Raw genomic sequence first — 16,573 nt, 5'->3', positions numbered from 1 at the left:
AGGCCATTGTGGAAAAGAGTCATGTCATTTTTGTATGTCAAAAATACATAGAGTCATGTCAGTCCTGCTAACTGATCAATTAACTAACTAGAGTTCAGACCCCCACCAAAAAAATCCTAAAACTGTCTGTCTGACAAGTTGGCCAGTTCCACTCCCATCTGGTAGGTGGCAGTAATCTGGATCTCATTAAGATTGTGTAGGTGTACCTAGTGTAGTGTCCAGTGAGTATTAAGTGCAGTGTGATGTCACTCACTTGTTTCCCAGCTCTTTTTCTGTGACCACCACCTCCGCAACGTGCCAGGAGGATTCATTCTTCACCTTCTTGCCGTCTTTGGTGATGTGGCCAATGCAGATACCGGCGAGTTCGCCCACATGCTTGGACGAGAACTCGAAGGTGTCTGTGGCGCCGCTGCGAACAGGACATAAAAATAAGGTACCGGATCTTACTTGTAAAGGGGGTATACTGCCTTTGCCTGAAGACCCACCATGAGAACTTGTTCTTCTTATTCTCCAGAACAAATTCCTTGGAGCGGGCTTTCCTTCCTTCCAAGACAAGCCAGACATTTTCCTTGGTGGAAGCGTCCTCTGTGTTTGCAGTGGTTATGGCAATTTCGTATTCTGTGACAGAGCGGAGGCAGACGGTCACATAGAGTGCAACATGTGCAGCGCATTAGTGTTCTTGTGCTCATGCTGTGCTGTGTTTTTTACGAACTGGTTTTATCACTGAGGTCCACCAAATCATTGTTGGCACATGCCAGCTCCCTGATGATCTGGCCGTCATCTTCATTTTTAGCCAACCAGCGGTCGCACGGGAACCTGAAAGTCTGGTCCATGGTCTCATCTTTGACGTCAATGTAGTCCAGGTGCCAGCCCGGAGCCAGACCTAGAAAGTTTTGTTATAACTAAAAATATATATATTTGTCATACTGGAGCTTGTTTTCAGAGATTCCGCACCTTTGTTATCATGCCACACTCGTACTTTGGAGAGCTCGCTCAGACTGAGCATGTCGGGGAACCGGAAGACATCTTTCATTTTGCGCTCAAACTTGTTCCTGTTAATACTCTGCTTTAGCTGCAGCATTCCTGTGTCACCAAACTTGCCGAACACCATCAAACACACGTTGGCATCTGTGCCAGCACCTGACAACATCAAGAAAGGACAGATTTACGGCTAATTAAACAGCATGTGACTAAATGGACGAACATGGGTGCGACCGACCTGTGACATCACTGGTCTGGACTTGGATGATGTAGGTTGTTCTCTCCATCATCTCCTCGTCATCCACCACGGCCGCCAGCTCACACATTTGAGTCCTCCTTGGTCCTTTGGTCTTAGAGAGCCAGTTCTCATAGGTGAACATGTACACCTCTTCTGTGTTCAGGTTTCGCATCAGGATCTAAACAATGCAAATGCAGTGACAATTTCCCAACAAACTGTACAAAATAAACCTTAAATTACTTCCTTCCTAGGTCATTACCCTGTCCAGGAACCAATCGGGACGACTACCACTGCCATCAGTGCGAACACGTATCTTCTTGAGAGGAGCGATGTCATCAACTTCCAGACTGAATGTGTCCTCTTGGTCTCTCTCAAACCTAAGCAACACTGCTTTAAAACCACTGCCAACATCGCTCACTCAGTTTTTCAAAAAATTATTAATAAATGATCGCTTTTTTGTGGTATATTGTGGCCTTTTATTAGTAAAAAATACTGGAAGACAAGTCATACGTATGTCGTATTCTATACTGGTCACTGGGCATCAGTAATGTCAGATTGATGACACATTACATAACCTTATTGCACGGCATGGAGTCAGCCATGGGTGCAGAGTGTTCTCCTCCCATTCTGTGTGGAAGTGGTATGTTTATTGCTTCTTACTTTGTCCTACAGTATATCCTCAATCAGTTTCAAACCCTTTCTTAAGTTTAGAATAAATATCGGTAAATTGGAGGCTTACTAGTTAACTCGGTAGCTTGCTATGCTTAAAGCGGAGGTCGTCTCTTGTGTCCCTGCAGAGATCCCATTGACTGTGCGTAACAGTTGCGCAATGTGGTGTTAGATAGCAGTAGTGCTGCAGTGTCCACTGTTTTAGGTGTATGGTTTTCTTGATCATAACCAAAATCAATTAAGTTCTTACATGAATAGTTACAGCATTGTACTGCCAAATTTTTTTTTAACTCTTATGAGCTATTTTTGTTGTCATTGTTATATTTGTGCAAACAAAGGTACCTTTAGTTGTATCAGGCATTAAAATGAACAAGAAACTTAACAAGGGTGGTCTAAAAGTGGTACAATATTTTTATCTGTGACTGTTGTTAGAGCCAAAATTGTTTATGTTTATTGGTGTGATCAGTAGAGCGTCCTAAGTTATACTGTTGGGGGGGTGTACATCATACTGTACATACAGTATACAGTCTTTGACAATGCTTGTTTGGACAATATTTACACCCTTTTAACAATGGACTTCCATCCATCTTCTATGCTGCTCATCCTCACTAGGGTCGCGGGTATGCTGGAGCCTATCCCAGCTGGCGAGAGGCAGGGTGTCAGTCAATCGCAGGGCACATACTGTATATCGACAAACAACCATTCACTGTCACATTCATACCTAACGACAATTTTTAGAGTCGCCAATTAACCTAACATGCATGTTTTTGGAATGTGGGAGAAAACTGGAGTACCAGGACACACGCACTGGGAGAACATGCAAACTCCACACAGAGATTCGAACCCAGACCTTCCCGATCTCCTGACTGTGTGGCCAAGATGCTAACCACTAGGCCACCGTGCAGCCCACGATGGACTTATGAAGAAATAAAGCAGTAAGTGTGATTTTAACTTCACATGTGCCTGGGTATCTGTGATTGCTGTATCGCAAAAAAGCCACCTGTCATACAAGTAGTGTTCCTGTATCAGCAAGAACAGGACCCTACAACTGTATTTCACAGAAATTCACTTGTCACAGTCGGGTCTGGAACCAATTAACCACCATAAAGGAGGGACAACTGTATCCTCAAATATCAGCCTCTGCTGGAATTAGCACCTTACTTCAAATAAACGAGTACTTTCTAGAGCTCAATACAATTAGGGAGAACTGACCTGTCCTCATTCTTGGCCAAGAGCATTTCCTCTGTGCTTCCATTGGCTCCGTACACAGTCAGGAATATGTGTGTGTCCGTGCCGGCATACTGCATGTCACCTGTGATGACTGTGGTGGTATAAATCACCTACACAAACACAAATGAGACACACTGAGATTTTGTATCACCCACTTACTGAGAGACAATGGCTGTGACTCACTTTGCGGTTGATGTTGATGGTGCTGGCGTCCAGCACGTTGAACAGCCTGACTGTCAGACCGTCTCCTCTGTCTTTGGCCAGCCAGCACTTGCACGGGAAGCTGTACTTGATACCTTTGGTTGGCACGGCAACCGCCAGCTCATCCACCAACCAGCAGCTCTCTGGTGTGGCGCCATTGTGGCCAAGCTGAGGAGAGAATGAAAAGTGAATGGAAGGGGGGGGAGGAAACTCTAATGAGAGCCAACACAAGGGTTGTGTTAAAAATAATATAATCATTCCCAGTTTTGAGTCTCACTTCCACTCTCTTGATCTCTCTCACGTCAGTTCCGTAGCACACAAAATGCTCCATGCTGCCAGCTGCAAAGGATTTCTTCCCGTCTGGCAGGTCGAGCCACAGCCGGTCTGTCTCCAGGTCTCCTGGGCCGATGATGATAACGTAAACCCTGGCAGTGGTACTGGCATCGCGTTCGACCCCAGTGGATAGAGTGACGTGATAGGGGATGACTAGAGGAGACAAAAAGGGAAAATTGGTGAATAACAGTATTTATTTATTGCCTGACTGTTTGTAGTTGGGAGGACTGGCCGTTTTGTTTAAGCATACAGTACTTGCTATTGGGTAAAACTCTTCTGTCTTACTTGGACCTTCTTCCAGCACTGCCACCTTCTTCTTCTTTTTCTTCTTGTTTGCATTCCTGTCCAGCCCCAGTTTGGCCTGAGTCATCTTTTTGAAATTTGGATCAGTGTTTCTTTCACCTTCGTATCCCTGAAGCATAAATACTCCAAATCATTGACACTTATTTGTCCCAGCTCAGACACCTGTACATTAACAAACCTTTACAAAGAAAGTCCTCTCTAAACGTTTGTCCTCCTTCTTTTTGGACAGCCATCGCTCACACAGGAACATGTAAACCTCCTCTGTGTCCACATCCAGCACCTCCACCTGGTCCAGATACCAGTCAGCTCCCACCATGGAGTTGTCATGACGAATTTGGATCTTAAACACTTGGCCCAGGTCCACTGCTTCAATGGTGAATTTATCCACCTGAGACAGGTACAGAGTGTTACAGCATGGTGACAAACTGTATTTTCTTTTAGCATTGCATCTTTGCAGTTCTTATACTTGTCCTCTCTCAAACTTGTTCCTGTTGTTCTCCGATTTGGCAAGTTTGCGCTCTCCTGTGTCACCAAGGTCTCCGTATATTGTGAGGAAGACGTTGGCATCCGTTCCTGCTTTATACATATCACCTGTGCGTACAGACACCTGGTACGTGTGGGCTAGCATGGGAGACGACATGAGTGATTAGTCTTAGTGGGTTACTGTGAAGAGATGAAATCAAATTTGTCTTGATGCTAGGTTTCTAGGTTTCACGGTATGTGCTCACTTTCCAAAGCATCCTCCACCTCAGTTTCCGTCCGTTTCAAAGTGCCACCCCTGAGGAGTTTCTCTGCGATGATGTCAGATGGCACCAACTCCCTCACCGTTTCCCCATCATCTTCCGATTTAGCCAGCCAGCGCTCACATGGGAAAATGGTTGTCTCTGAGCCCTGTAATTAAATTCAGTCCACACGTGTAACTAAAGTAATTTAAAAAGAACCCATTATGTACAAGTGACTTTTTAATGATGTTCTAATAGTAATACGTGTCCCTAGCGCCTGTTTATGAGCAGCAATTATGAAAAAAATAGTCAATGAAGTTCCAGGTTTTTATGCCACCAATAATGCAAATCCTCATCCCTCATGGATAGGATGCCACCTCTGACCTGTCCCGAGCTCAGTGGTTTTCAGTTTTTTTCTGTCATGCCTCCCCCAGGGGACAGAAATGTTTTCACCGTACTCCTTATCTTTCTTTTTGCCACCTCCTTGCAAAAGGCTCTACAGAATTAGCTAGATCACCATTTGATCAAAAGAGGGAAGTTTACTTCTTGACCTCTCAATGACCCAGGTAGGCTACTGCATTATTCAGTAATAATCGAGTTTTGGTGTCTGGCATGGAAAATATCTGAAGGACAGCTGGCATTTGCTCTGGCCACCTGCACTGCGGGTAGAAAAGGATTGGGTGGATTAAAATATATATAAAAATAACACTTGAGTTCTGTAATGCTTTAATTTAAAATGTCAGCGGAAAAAAATTAAATAAATGTTACCGTGTTAAGAAATGTATGAGAGCCAGATCTGGCTCCCGAGCCATAGGCTCCCTACCCCTGCAACGAAGTATCAGAACTTTTCCTGGAGAAGGCCAGGGTGCATGTACTTCATATACTGACAAAAGGCAAGGAAGGAAGGAACCTCACTGCATGTCACTACTGTTATGTAATGTTAGCCCTGTAGCTTACATAACTAGTTCTAGTGCTAGTACTAACATTTGTGTTACGTTGTTGTCTGTGATATATGGCATCTATTACGTTGGACAAGGCAGAGTTACAGAGTAAATGTAAGTGAATAAAGTACACAATAGTGCTTCTTGTAGTGTTTCCTAAAAGCACTTTTAAGCTAGATTTTGGACAACACACTTTCAATACACTATCGTGGAACTCTGAGCCATATTAAAATTAGTTAAAAAAATACTGTAATATGGGACCTTTGGTTATTTTTGCTACCTTTCCTTTCCTCAGCAGACGCCTGATTTCCACTCGGTCGAGATGCCATCCTGGATTGGTTCCCCTGTTGTCGTGCCCCACCCGGATCTTCTCTATAATGTCGCCAACATCTTCTAACTGGCAGACAACACATAGCTTCTGGATACAGTGCCAGTCGAAAGTTTCGTATAGGCCAAATTCAACCACTCTACCTCCACGATGAACATGTCCTCAGCTCCCCTCTTAAAGTACAGTCGCCTCTCCCTCTTGTTGACACAGAGATGCTTCTGCAGAGTGCACACGCCCTTGCAACCATACAAAACGATGAACACATCCGCATCTGTCCCCGCGCCGAACACATCGCTGGTGTAGATCTTCAGCTCGTAGGGCACAACTGAAAGGTCAAAGTACAACGGAAAAACTGTTGGCCTCAATATTATATGAACATGTAGAAGCATACTCACTGAAGTGTGTAATATAATGAAATTTAATACAAAAGTGCTAACCAAGGCGGCATCATACTGTATATTCTGTCTTTACAAAGATAATAATGCTCTTGAGAGCTCTCAACTCCCTGTCCTGTAGCGTCAAAGTTATTTCGATCATTGTAAATGTATTAGAATTTCCCTAGATACTAGTTAATGTAAAGTTAATGACGATGGGTAGGTGGGTAGGTAGATAGGCAGTATACTTTATTAATAGTAACAACTGCAAATTGCACCACTGTTATGGTGAAAGTAAAAAGCCATGTCCCTATTTAACACTTGTGTCAAGCATCTTAAAGGGCCATTCCCCTGAGCTAAGTACCGGAAACATGGCTACTGATTCCACAATTCACGATCTCATTAACACATTTCCTGATGAGGAGTGCTGTAGACTCACATGGCGTGTACAACTCAGTCTGTAAATCAGCGGGATAGAGATCCCTCACAATGGCGCCGTCATCCTCTCCTCTGTCCAACCAGCGCCCGCAGGGGAAGCGTAGCCTCAGACCTTGTGAGGGGGCGTCGATCTCCACCCAGTCCAAAAACCAACCAGGTGAGCCCCCTGTTAGAATTTAAAAAACATAGTTGTTTTATTCTCCTTACTTTTAAAGACAGACACTTTCTTCTTCCCCCACCTGAGTTGTCATGACCGATTCGAAGCTTCTCCAGCTCACCCAAATCTACCGCTTCCACGGTGAACTCATTGGTCATCCCTTGCTCAAACTTGTTCTTATAGCTCTTACAGGCCTTCAGATTGATGATGCCTGTGAGTTAAAACATGAAAACTCAGACTAATCGGAGCTTTATGGGTGCGAAAGAGGGGAAGCTGATGTGTTTTCTTACCTGTGTCATCATTTTCTCCAAATAATACTGCAAAGACATTTGCGTCGGTTCCCGCGTACTTTTTTTCTCCGGTTTTTATCTTAATGGTATATGTAGTGGACATGGCTGAAAATGACATTAAAGCTCTTTCAGTGCTTGAATCTGTCATACAAACATGACTCTATACACCTGCTTGCAACTTGAATAAATACTTGAACAGGGCTCCCTTTTATCTTTTCCCTCTACTATAACATGAAGCGGCATTGCAAATGTGTTACATTTCTGCTCCAGCCCCAGGGTGGCACCGCCGCCTCCTTCCTCATCCTCATCTTTCTTCATGAAGGCCTCATCCACAGGAACCAGCTCTCTTGCTATCTGGCCGTCATCTTCATCCACTGCCAGCCAGCGGTTGCAAGGAAAATAGTACCTAAAAGATCACAGGTGAAATCATGATGCCTGAAAAAAGTCAAAAATGTTGTAAGTCACCTACGTTGTATCATCCTTTGTGTCCACTATTTCTACACGATCAAGATACCAAGCTGAATATGACCGTGTGTTGTCATGACGAATCCGAAGCTTCTTCAGAGGACCCAAATCAATAGCTGTCAGAATGAAAACATCCTCCTGCAAAACAAAGCAACCGCAATAAACTGTCATGTTACATGTCAAAGACAAACATAAAGTGAAAGAGTAAGTGCTGTAATCACAATGTCAACAAATTACACCATCATGTCAGAGGAAATGTTCATTTTCTGCTGAAAGGACAAAGGGGCGATAAAATGTATAGTCACAGAAAAGCAACTCAACCGCTGGTAACAAAGTTCACTTGTTATGCGGTACAGTTATGTACTGTAGTACTTAATGCTGTGGCCCATAAGTTTACTTGGGGCTGTTTTTGTATGCAAAGCTTATTGAATGGAAGCAGAGTAGTCCTGTTTGAGATCCAAGATAAAAAATAAACAGGGCGTAATTGTCTGAGGACATGATTTATGTCCCTGAATTTCCAGGTGTAATGGAGGTCTGAATAATTCATAAGTTGGATTCAAGTAATGAGTAAAAGTAGGACAGGTTCAGTGACACAGTGGACGCCTCAGCTCCTCTCAGTCACAGCTGGTTCGCCTGCCGTGGGAGGGTGAGGGTGGGGGGTTTGTAATCCAACCAAAATATGCTCCCACCCCAGACTTCAGTGTGGGGATCGTGTTGTGTGGAAGTGCGTAGAGAAACAAAAAAGCTGCCTAAAATTTGCAGCAAGACAACACTCTGAGAAAGACAGCACTGCAAGATGTACTGTACCTCCCCTCGTTCGAATTTGTTGAGGTTGTCAGAGTTCTTGAGATAACGCTCTCCGGTGTCTCCGTTCTTGCCGTAAATATTAATGAAGACGTTGGCGTCGGTCCCGGCTCCCAGCACGTCACCCGTGAAGACACACACTTCGTAGGTGTTGTCTTTGAGACAGTACATGGGATGAATGACTAACTCCTTCTTAACCTATTGTCCTACATCACAGGCAGGAAACTGTGTCAAATCCAGCCATGAGTACCCACAAGAGGACCAATTTTCTTACATGCAACTGCTGCATGAACTTGAGCAATACAAGTACATGACACTATCGAACATAAACATGAAAGTGCGAGAATTTGACACTCAAATCTTAGCATAAATAATATAAATGAGAACTGCTATAATACAGTGTGTGAAATGAATGACACAGTCCCTTCAGTTCTACTTACGTGACACTTTAAATTAGTTTTCGGCACTTCTTTTTGACTGTAATTCAACTTACCATTCCAGTTAGTTGATTTAAAAAACAAATCCTGGTCATTTTTTCATGACCATAAGGCACAACAGAAATTTGATTAAAAAGTACTTCATTTTACATTTTCATGGATAAATAACTTGTAGTATTTACACAATACGACGTTTATTTCAGTAATGGCATTGTTAATACATTTGATAGACTATAGCCTAAATCATCATCCTCATCACTGACTTGTCATTAATTCAAATAATCGCCCAGAGAAACAAAGCAACTTTGAGATATATTGTGTAGGACTACACTTTGTGCGTTAGTACATGGTTAAACTTGCTACGAGTGTTGTACCTTCCAGTTCCTCTGCGCCGTCCGGCAGCAGCTCCACCTGCAGCTCGCCATCATCCTCTCCTCGAGCCAGCCACCGCGAGCAAGGGAAATGATATGTCAACACCACTTCCTGCATCTCCTCTCCTCCTTCCTCCTCCTCCTCGTCCTCATCCTTTTTCTTTTTCTTCTTCTTTTTGTTGTCTTCCTTCTTCTTTTCCTTGGGCACCTTAGCTATCGTTGTGTGCTTGACGTCCACAGTCTCCAGGAACCAGCCGGCTGCCATCCCCGAGCCGTCATGGCCGATGCGGATCTTGAACACCTTCCCCACATCTTTGGCCTCAATCTTGAAGAGCAAGAGTGGTTACCGCTCACTTAATTTGACACTTTTATGTCTTGTTTTGATGATACCTTGAATATGTCCGTGGTGTTTCTTTCAAAGTTGTTGGATCGGCTGTCTAGTGTGATGACCTCTGTCTTGCCTTTTTCCCCGTAGATCTGAATGAACACTTTGGCATTTGTGCCAGCAAACATCTCATCTCCAGTTGTGACTGATATCTCATAGCTGATCACTGGTAAAAGAGAGAACCGCAAAGGCAGTACTTTTTACTTTTAGGCTTGGGTGTACTCAAACAGCACAATAATGTGAAGGGTGTGTGTTGCGTACTTTGCTGTGTGTCCAGGATCTCGCTGGGGTAAATCTCCACCTCTGTCTTGCCATCGGCTTCTCCCTTGCACAGCCAGCGATGGCAGGGAAACATGTAGTGCTTTCCGTTCAGAGGAACCAGGATCTGAACACTGTCCAAGAACCAACCGGCCCGCATGCCCTCGTTGGTGTGGCCGATCATCAGGCGGTTGATCTGGAAGTGAAAGATACGAGCTAGACACTACAAGGCAGAACTCCACCAAAGCCGCTCTCTCACCTGTCCAATATCGGAGGTTTCCACAGTGAAGATGTCAGTGCGACCCGTCTCAAAATAGTTTCTCAGGTTGTTGTCAGAAACCAGTAGCATCATTTTACTAGTGTCCCCTTTGTCCCCGTAAAGCTTGACAAACACTGTGGAGTCTGAGCTGCCTCCAGGGATGTTGCCTGTCTTCACTGCAATGTGATAGCCAACATCTAGAGTGCACACATGCACATAGTAAATAAGCACCATCATCATGTGGCTTTAATAGTACATGTACAGTAAACAAAAATCTTACTGTAAAGACTCTGTCCATCAGAGAACGGGACTAACTCTCGAACGATCTGTCCATCATCCTCGTTGCGATCCAGCCATCTTCATGCCACAACTCGTGTTAAAAGCAATGTAGTACTTACACATAACTGAGCAGGACCACTCACCTGTTGCAGGGAAACTCGGTGGCCTGCGCCTCAGCCTGTCCCTCCTCCCTCACAATGATTTTATCCAGAAACCAGCCGCACCCGCCACCTTTACCGTCATGTCCGATCCTTACCCTGCGGATCTGTCCGATGGCGGCGGCCTCAATGATAAACTCATCCAGCTGAGGAAAGCAAATCACAATAGACTCATTAGCACCTGTGTTTCTAATTGTGTGGAATATTGTGGGCTCCAATGTGGCTGAGTGGCTGGGTATTTTCAAAATTACATTTAATTGAAATGCATTTTGGACTTTGTCACAAATTGCACTGTGAAAAATGACTTATTGGGAAACTAAAGTAACTCAATTCCACTCTTGGTCCACACACACATTATTAGCTCCTCTCCGAAATTCGCAGTCGCTGACCTTCTTCATGCACTTGATTGGCTTAAAGTCCTTACAATTATTATTGATTATTGTGTCACTTGTTACACACTTACACTTAGTAAGCCTGCAAATGGGCTCTCATGTGGCCAAAGACTTTTACTTCTTATTGTTTCATGAGCAAAGAAACTACAGTGATCAGTTGGATCAACTTACATTTGCCTTCTCAAACTTGTTGATGTTGTTTTTGCAGTTGACAAGCTGTCGGTCTCCAGTGTCACCATGCTCGCCGATGAGATTGAGAAAAACAGACGCGTCCGTGCCACTGCCACCGAGGGTCCCGGTGCAAACGGTCACTCTGTACTTTATCACTGCACACCACAACAGCGTCATTCAGCCAGTCGTCACTTGACACACTGTCACAAACTACGCATCATTGTAAATATTTGGATACTGTACACATACAAGGCAGTGGTTCTGCAATGAGTTCCCCTGTTGCAGGAAGTTCTCTCACCACCTCGTTGTCATCTTCGTTTGTGTCCAGCCAACGCTCACAAGGAAACTTATATTTCTCCTTGGTTAATGTTTTTATCAGAGTTGCCTAATTAGAGAAAGTATATAAAATTGGACTGTGGTATAATCTCAATGGATGTGAACAAAAAAAAATGACACAGTTGTCCCTTGCTACATCGCGGTTCAAACATTGCTCCCTTGCTCTATTGCGTTTAAAAAAACAAAATAATTCAATAGTAAATGATTGCTGTTTTGTGGTTGACTATGGCCTATTATTAGTATAGGCAAGTTATATGCATTAGTCTGTTCACTAGGCATCAGTAATGTTACATTGATGAGACATTTCTTTACATCACAGTAGCTTAGCTTGCAGCCCTGGATCCTTGCAGTCCGACATGAAAAAAAGTGAAAAAAAGTTATCCTCCCATTCCGTGTGGAAGTGGTTATGTTTTTGGCTTCTTACTTTGTCCTTCTTCCCTCTGTTTGAAACACTTTCGTACGTTTAGAACAAATAAATTGGAGGCTAACTAGTTAAGTCGGTAGTTTGCTATATGCTTTGAGTGGCAGCCATCTCTTATGTCCCTGCAGTGACCTCGTAGTCAGTGCAAAAGCGGTGCGATTTGTGGTGTAAACATAGCCAGTGTAGTGTAAGTCTATATATGGTACATAATATGGTACAGTTTTTGCATGAGGATGCTGTGATAGCTGCTTGCTTTTTCTATTAATAAACGCCTCACCTTAGTCAGATGCCACCCTGCAAAAGGATTTCTCTTCTCATGCCAGATACGGAGTTTGGTCAAAGTTCCCAAATCAGGCAGTTCAACCTGTAGCAGAGAAGTGTGACAGCGTATTGGAATCTGTTGGTAATAACAAAACATGTGTATAAGGAAGTACTTACTATAAACTTGTCCACTTGACCTCGCTCAAAATTGTCTGTTTTGTTGTCCAGTTTGATCTCATCGGACTTGCCCTTCTCTCCATACACCTGAAAATAGATATCCGCGTCGCTTCCAGCATTGGGAAGGTCAGATGTCCAAATCCACAAGGACCAGGGATGCTCTGGAGGAGAACCACACAAATAAATGTTGATTACTTGAATATCTCTCCTTATAACAGATTACCAAATTTATTATCTGGTCCACGTAATTAACATACTTTTTTGCCTTTTCTGCCTGAGCGAGACCATCTCGAAGAGTTCTCGCTCAATCAGCCCGTCTCCTTCCTTCTCATCCAGCCATTGAGAGCACGGGAAGGTCTGCTCGATCCCGGTGAATGGGCAGTACACCACCACCTACAAATAAGCAAAACACGTAGCATCGGGTCAAACTAGATCATGTAATGTCGTAACCAGACTGTGTTATATCTTGTGTGTGTGCGGACCTTCTCACAGTACCACCCGGCACTGACCCCGTCGTTATCATGTCCGATGGTCACCCTGCTGAGGGGGCTGAGTAAAGCAGCAATCTCGATATTGAAGATGTCTGTCAGATCACGCTCAAACTTCCCTCCTTCAAGGAAAACCTGGGTCAAATACATGAAGGAAAATAAACCAGATTTCATTTCACCTTTTCATTTTATACAAAAAATAGGTAAACTATAACATACTGTGCGGCGATGTTAATATACAACAATATCTCTTATTTACCTTGCCGCTGTTCTTTGAGCCTTTGGTGCCGTGCATCACAATGTGAATTTTGGAGTTGGTCCCGGCCCCTCGGATGTTTCCGGTTACAATCTGGACGTTGTACACGATACCTGACAGGAATAGTTACATGTGAGCCTGCCTGTGGGTCACTGTGGTTCACAGGATCAACAGCAACAAGAAGAATTAATTACTGACTAAAGAATCAACAAGCAAAGTACAAATGAAGCCTTTTTAATGAAATAAAACTACGTAAAACAAACATATGACCAGGCAGTACACCTTAACAGATATATACTTTGTATAAATATACTTTAGATTTTTCTTACCCGTCGGTTGGCTCCCTCCCACCAAAATGTCTCTCTGTATTTTCCCATCGTCCTCGTCGATGGCAAACCAGCGACTGACAGGAAATTCATACACTACTTTGTTTCCTAGATCATCCACGGTCACCTTCACACAGTAAAAGCAAAATGAGGCAAAATTGAGTGCATTACTTGGCTGCAACCAGCGGAGGTAGGTAACTCCTGCAGACATTATCCTGCTCGGTACAAGCCTGACATTGAAACAGGCATTCGGAACATCCCTTGTACATATATTGCTATATTTCCACATTTTTGTCTACTATGTTAAAAACATTTAAGGTGAGTCATTACTGTTGTGTCAGTCAACGCTGCAATCGCCTTCGAATGTACTAACACATCGGATGTAAGCTAATCCCTTAATGGACAAGGGTTTCCCTTTACACGTTGGCTAGGGCGACATCATGTGTGTCCCATCTGTGTGCATGTGCGTGTGCATGAATGCTATAGCTGGAATGAGCTCATCTCACTCTATATGTGTCTAAATTGAATGGGCTTATAGGAAATAAGAGGATCACATATCTTCTAAGTTAAGTACCTCTCCACAGTGCATTAAGAAAATACTTTTTTTTTTTTAGAAGTAAGTAATGATTTTATGTACCCCGCCTCTCACCCAAAGCCAGCGGGGATAGGCTACAGCCTACCCCCACGACCCTAGTGAGGAGAAGCGGCATAGAAAATGGATGGATGGATAGATGGTAATGATTTTATGAATGTAATGAATTTGATGTGTTCTTGAGCTAAAATCTTAAGCTACCTTGTCAACAAACCATCCTGCAGAAGAGCCTTTGTTGTTATGGCCGATGGTGATCTTCCTGATTTTGCCCAGGTTTGGGGCTTCAAAGGTGAATTTGTCCTCTGTCCCTTTTTCAAAGTTATTTTTGCCTGTGTTTAGTGGCCTCTCACCTAAAAGGAAATGAAACGTGTGATGATAACAATAGAACTGGGAATGGAACTTACTGCAATGAATTGTAAACAACCAATACAATTAATTAAATATCAATTACATACCAAAAAAATCATTTTACCAAGCTATTTCTTACCTGTATCACCAAACTCTCCAAATATATTGATAAAGACATCTGCATCTGTTCCGCTACCTTTTATATCAGCAGTGAAGACACTGACCATATACTTATTATCTGCAACATTAATTGAACTTGTCAGCGCTTCGTTTTAGTTAGTAAAGTATCGATACTGTTATGAGTGTTACATACATTTGGGCATGTCCATTGCATCCATGGTACCCAGCAGGTCTCTGACAAAAAGGCTGTCCCCTTCCACTTTACTGAGCCAGTTGTTACAAGCAAAGTAGTACCTCAGGTGAGGCCTGATCACGTCAGTCACCACCACCCGGTCCAAGTACCAGCTGGCGTTCAGGCCCGTGTTGTCGTGCTCAATCCTGAAGCAACACAACAACAAGATCTTCAGATTGTCATTCTCCAAAAAATGTCTTGTCTTCCCTTACCGTATCTTCTTCAAAGGACCCACATTGTGGGTTCTTATTCGAAATATATCAGTTTTGGCTCTCTCAAATGCAGTGCGACTCCTGAAACAGTGAGAAGGTTAGCATTAGTCAAAGGAAAAAACATGCTCTGCAAAATTATAACACACCAAGACAAGCATACCTTTTCTCTGTGCTGTAAGATTGGAATAAAGGGTATAGTTTAGTTTCAGTGGAAAATATTCAATCCCTTATTAAGGGACATAAATCAATGATCTTTGAGAGGAACTCACTTGCTGGCCAGATGGACTTTGGGAGTGATGCCAAATTCTCCAAAGAGAGTGATAAACACATTGGCATCGGTGCCCGCTCCTCTCTCATCACCAGTGGTGGTCACCACTTCATATACTGACGAGTTGAACAGACAACAATGTGTGTATTTTTCAGACAGGAAAGACAAGAAACAATACACAATACACTAGGTCCCCAACTTACAAACATCCGCCTAGCGAACACTCGCGGATACGAACACAAGCCGACTGGTCTACATTTTATTTTATTTTGCCTTGTAGTCGCTCAATCAGTATTTATACTGCTACCGTACACGCTTGACCAGTAGACGGCACTGTGACACTGCTAATGGGACCAACAGAGGCAGCGTTAGAGCTAATGAAACCAACAGAGGGAGAGTTAGACGCTGGGTAGATAAAGCTAAATGGAAAGCTAAATTATACAACCCGGACAGAGCGTGTTCATTAAAGTTTATGAAGAGTTAATAGGCCTGCTTAATTCTACACCACCCACAGAACACTACATCTTTTAGAAGAGTCTAACGACAACGACGATTTGTCCTTTTTTTCAATATCTCCTCCTCCTCCACCACAACAACATATGCTCAACCACTCCTCTTAAAAGGGAAATAACATTTCTCATTACGTATTATTATATCATTTTTATTATTGTTTTTTTCATTAATTATCCTCGTTTAATATTACTACTGCATCCAAACTCATATTTACATACATACGGCCAATACATACGGACAAGTACCTTATCAAAGGTCTTGGAAAGGGCTATGTTGAATAGAATGGAGAAGTTTATCATGACATCTGATAATCAGTTTGGCTTCAAATCCAAGCTTGGCACAGATATGTGCATTTTTGCCTTAAAGGAGATTATGGATCTGTACAACAGACACAATACTACCATTTTTGTTTGCTTTATTGACGCCTCAAAGGCTTTTGACCATATAAATCATGAAAAGTTATTTCACAAATTGTATAATAGGGGTGTCCCAAAATATTTAATAAGAATGTTAGTGTTTTGGTATGCTCAACAATCTATATCTGTTAAGTGGGGAAACTCTGTATCATCCCCCTTTCATGTTGGTAACGGCGTGCGACAAGGCAGCATTTTGTCTCCCTGTCTTTTTAATTTGTATATGGATGATTTATCTAAGCTGCTGAATGAATGTAGGACTGGCTGCCGGGTTGATGATACTACCATAAACCACCTGATGTATGCTGACGATTTAGTGATCTTTTGTCCATACAGTGCTGGTCTACAGCAGCTGTTAAGGGTTTGTTCACAGTATGGCCTAGACTTTGATATTAAATATAATTCAGAAAAGAGTAACATCATGAT

General features: G+C 43.0%; 1 protein-coding gene across 2 annotated transcripts in view; it reads right to left on the bottom strand.

Annotated features, from left to right (window-relative positions):
- The window catches only part of loxhd1b (lipoxygenase homology PLAT domains 1b), a 40,317-nt gene that overhangs the window by 6,203 nt on the left and 17,541 nt on the right, over window positions 1-16,573 (bottom strand). Inside the window, exons 6-45 of one of the 2 annotated variants that reach the window (XM_054772796.1) lie at window positions 15,223-15,337; window positions 14,954-15,034; window positions 14,703-14,887; window positions 14,529-14,627; window positions 14,243-14,391; window positions 13,453-13,576; window positions 13,127-13,236; window positions 12,862-13,002; window positions 12,637-12,772; window positions 12,380-12,540; window positions 12,219-12,305; window positions 11,434-11,569; window positions 11,185-11,339; window positions 10,607-10,767; window positions 10,465-10,541; window positions 10,185-10,381; window positions 9,929-10,121; window positions 9,673-9,833; window positions 9,286-9,607; window positions 8,478-8,629; window positions 7,675-7,808; window positions 7,463-7,611; window positions 7,206-7,310; window positions 6,998-7,126; window positions 6,760-6,924; window positions 6,090-6,271; window positions 5,899-6,015; window positions 4,684-4,846; window positions 4,422-4,576; window positions 4,134-4,343; window positions 3,938-4,064; window positions 3,597-3,805; window positions 3,302-3,487; window positions 3,101-3,228; window positions 1,479-1,596; window positions 1,220-1,397; window positions 955-1,140; window positions 713-883; window positions 486-618; window positions 254-409 (exon numbers count right to left, since the gene is read on the bottom strand). In XM_054772796.1, the coding sequence (XP_054628771.1) occupies window positions 254-409; window positions 486-618; window positions 713-883; window positions 955-1,140; window positions 1,220-1,397; window positions 1,479-1,596; window positions 3,101-3,228; window positions 3,302-3,487; window positions 3,597-3,805; window positions 3,938-4,064; window positions 4,134-4,343; window positions 4,422-4,576; window positions 4,684-4,846; window positions 5,899-6,015; window positions 6,090-6,271; window positions 6,760-6,924; window positions 6,998-7,126; window positions 7,206-7,310; window positions 7,463-7,611; window positions 7,675-7,808; window positions 8,478-8,629; window positions 9,286-9,607; window positions 9,673-9,833; window positions 9,929-10,121; window positions 10,185-10,381; window positions 10,465-10,541; window positions 10,607-10,767; window positions 11,185-11,339; window positions 11,434-11,569; window positions 12,219-12,305; window positions 12,380-12,540; window positions 12,637-12,772; window positions 12,862-13,002; window positions 13,127-13,236; window positions 13,453-13,576; window positions 14,243-14,391; window positions 14,529-14,627; window positions 14,703-14,887; window positions 14,954-15,034; window positions 15,223-15,337 (6,043 nt within the window). Of the gene's footprint in view, window positions 1-253; window positions 410-485; window positions 619-712; window positions 884-954; window positions 1,141-1,219; window positions 1,398-1,478; window positions 1,597-3,100; window positions 3,229-3,301; window positions 3,488-3,596; window positions 3,806-3,937; window positions 4,065-4,133; window positions 4,344-4,421; window positions 4,577-4,683; window positions 4,847-5,898; window positions 6,016-6,089; window positions 6,272-6,759; window positions 6,925-6,997; window positions 7,127-7,205; window positions 7,311-7,462; window positions 7,612-7,674; window positions 7,809-8,477; window positions 8,630-9,285; window positions 9,608-9,672; window positions 9,834-9,928; window positions 10,122-10,184; window positions 10,382-10,464; window positions 10,542-10,606; window positions 10,768-11,184; window positions 11,340-11,433; window positions 11,570-12,218; window positions 12,306-12,379; window positions 12,541-12,636; window positions 12,773-12,861; window positions 13,003-13,126; window positions 13,237-13,452; window positions 13,577-14,242; window positions 14,392-14,528; window positions 14,628-14,702; window positions 14,888-14,953; window positions 15,035-15,222; window positions 15,338-16,573 lie in introns of those variants that run through there. The other variant, XM_054772795.1, reaches the window with a different exon arrangement.

This window comes from Dunckerocampus dactyliophorus, chromosome 4 (genome assembly GCF_027744805.1).
Source record: "Dunckerocampus dactyliophorus isolate RoL2022-P2 chromosome 4, RoL_Ddac_1.1, whole genome shotgun sequence".
NCBI classification, from domain to species: domain Eukaryota; kingdom Metazoa; phylum Chordata; class Actinopteri; order Syngnathiformes; family Syngnathidae; genus Dunckerocampus; species Dunckerocampus dactyliophorus.
This window is presented reverse-complemented; position numbering and strand designations above follow the sequence as displayed.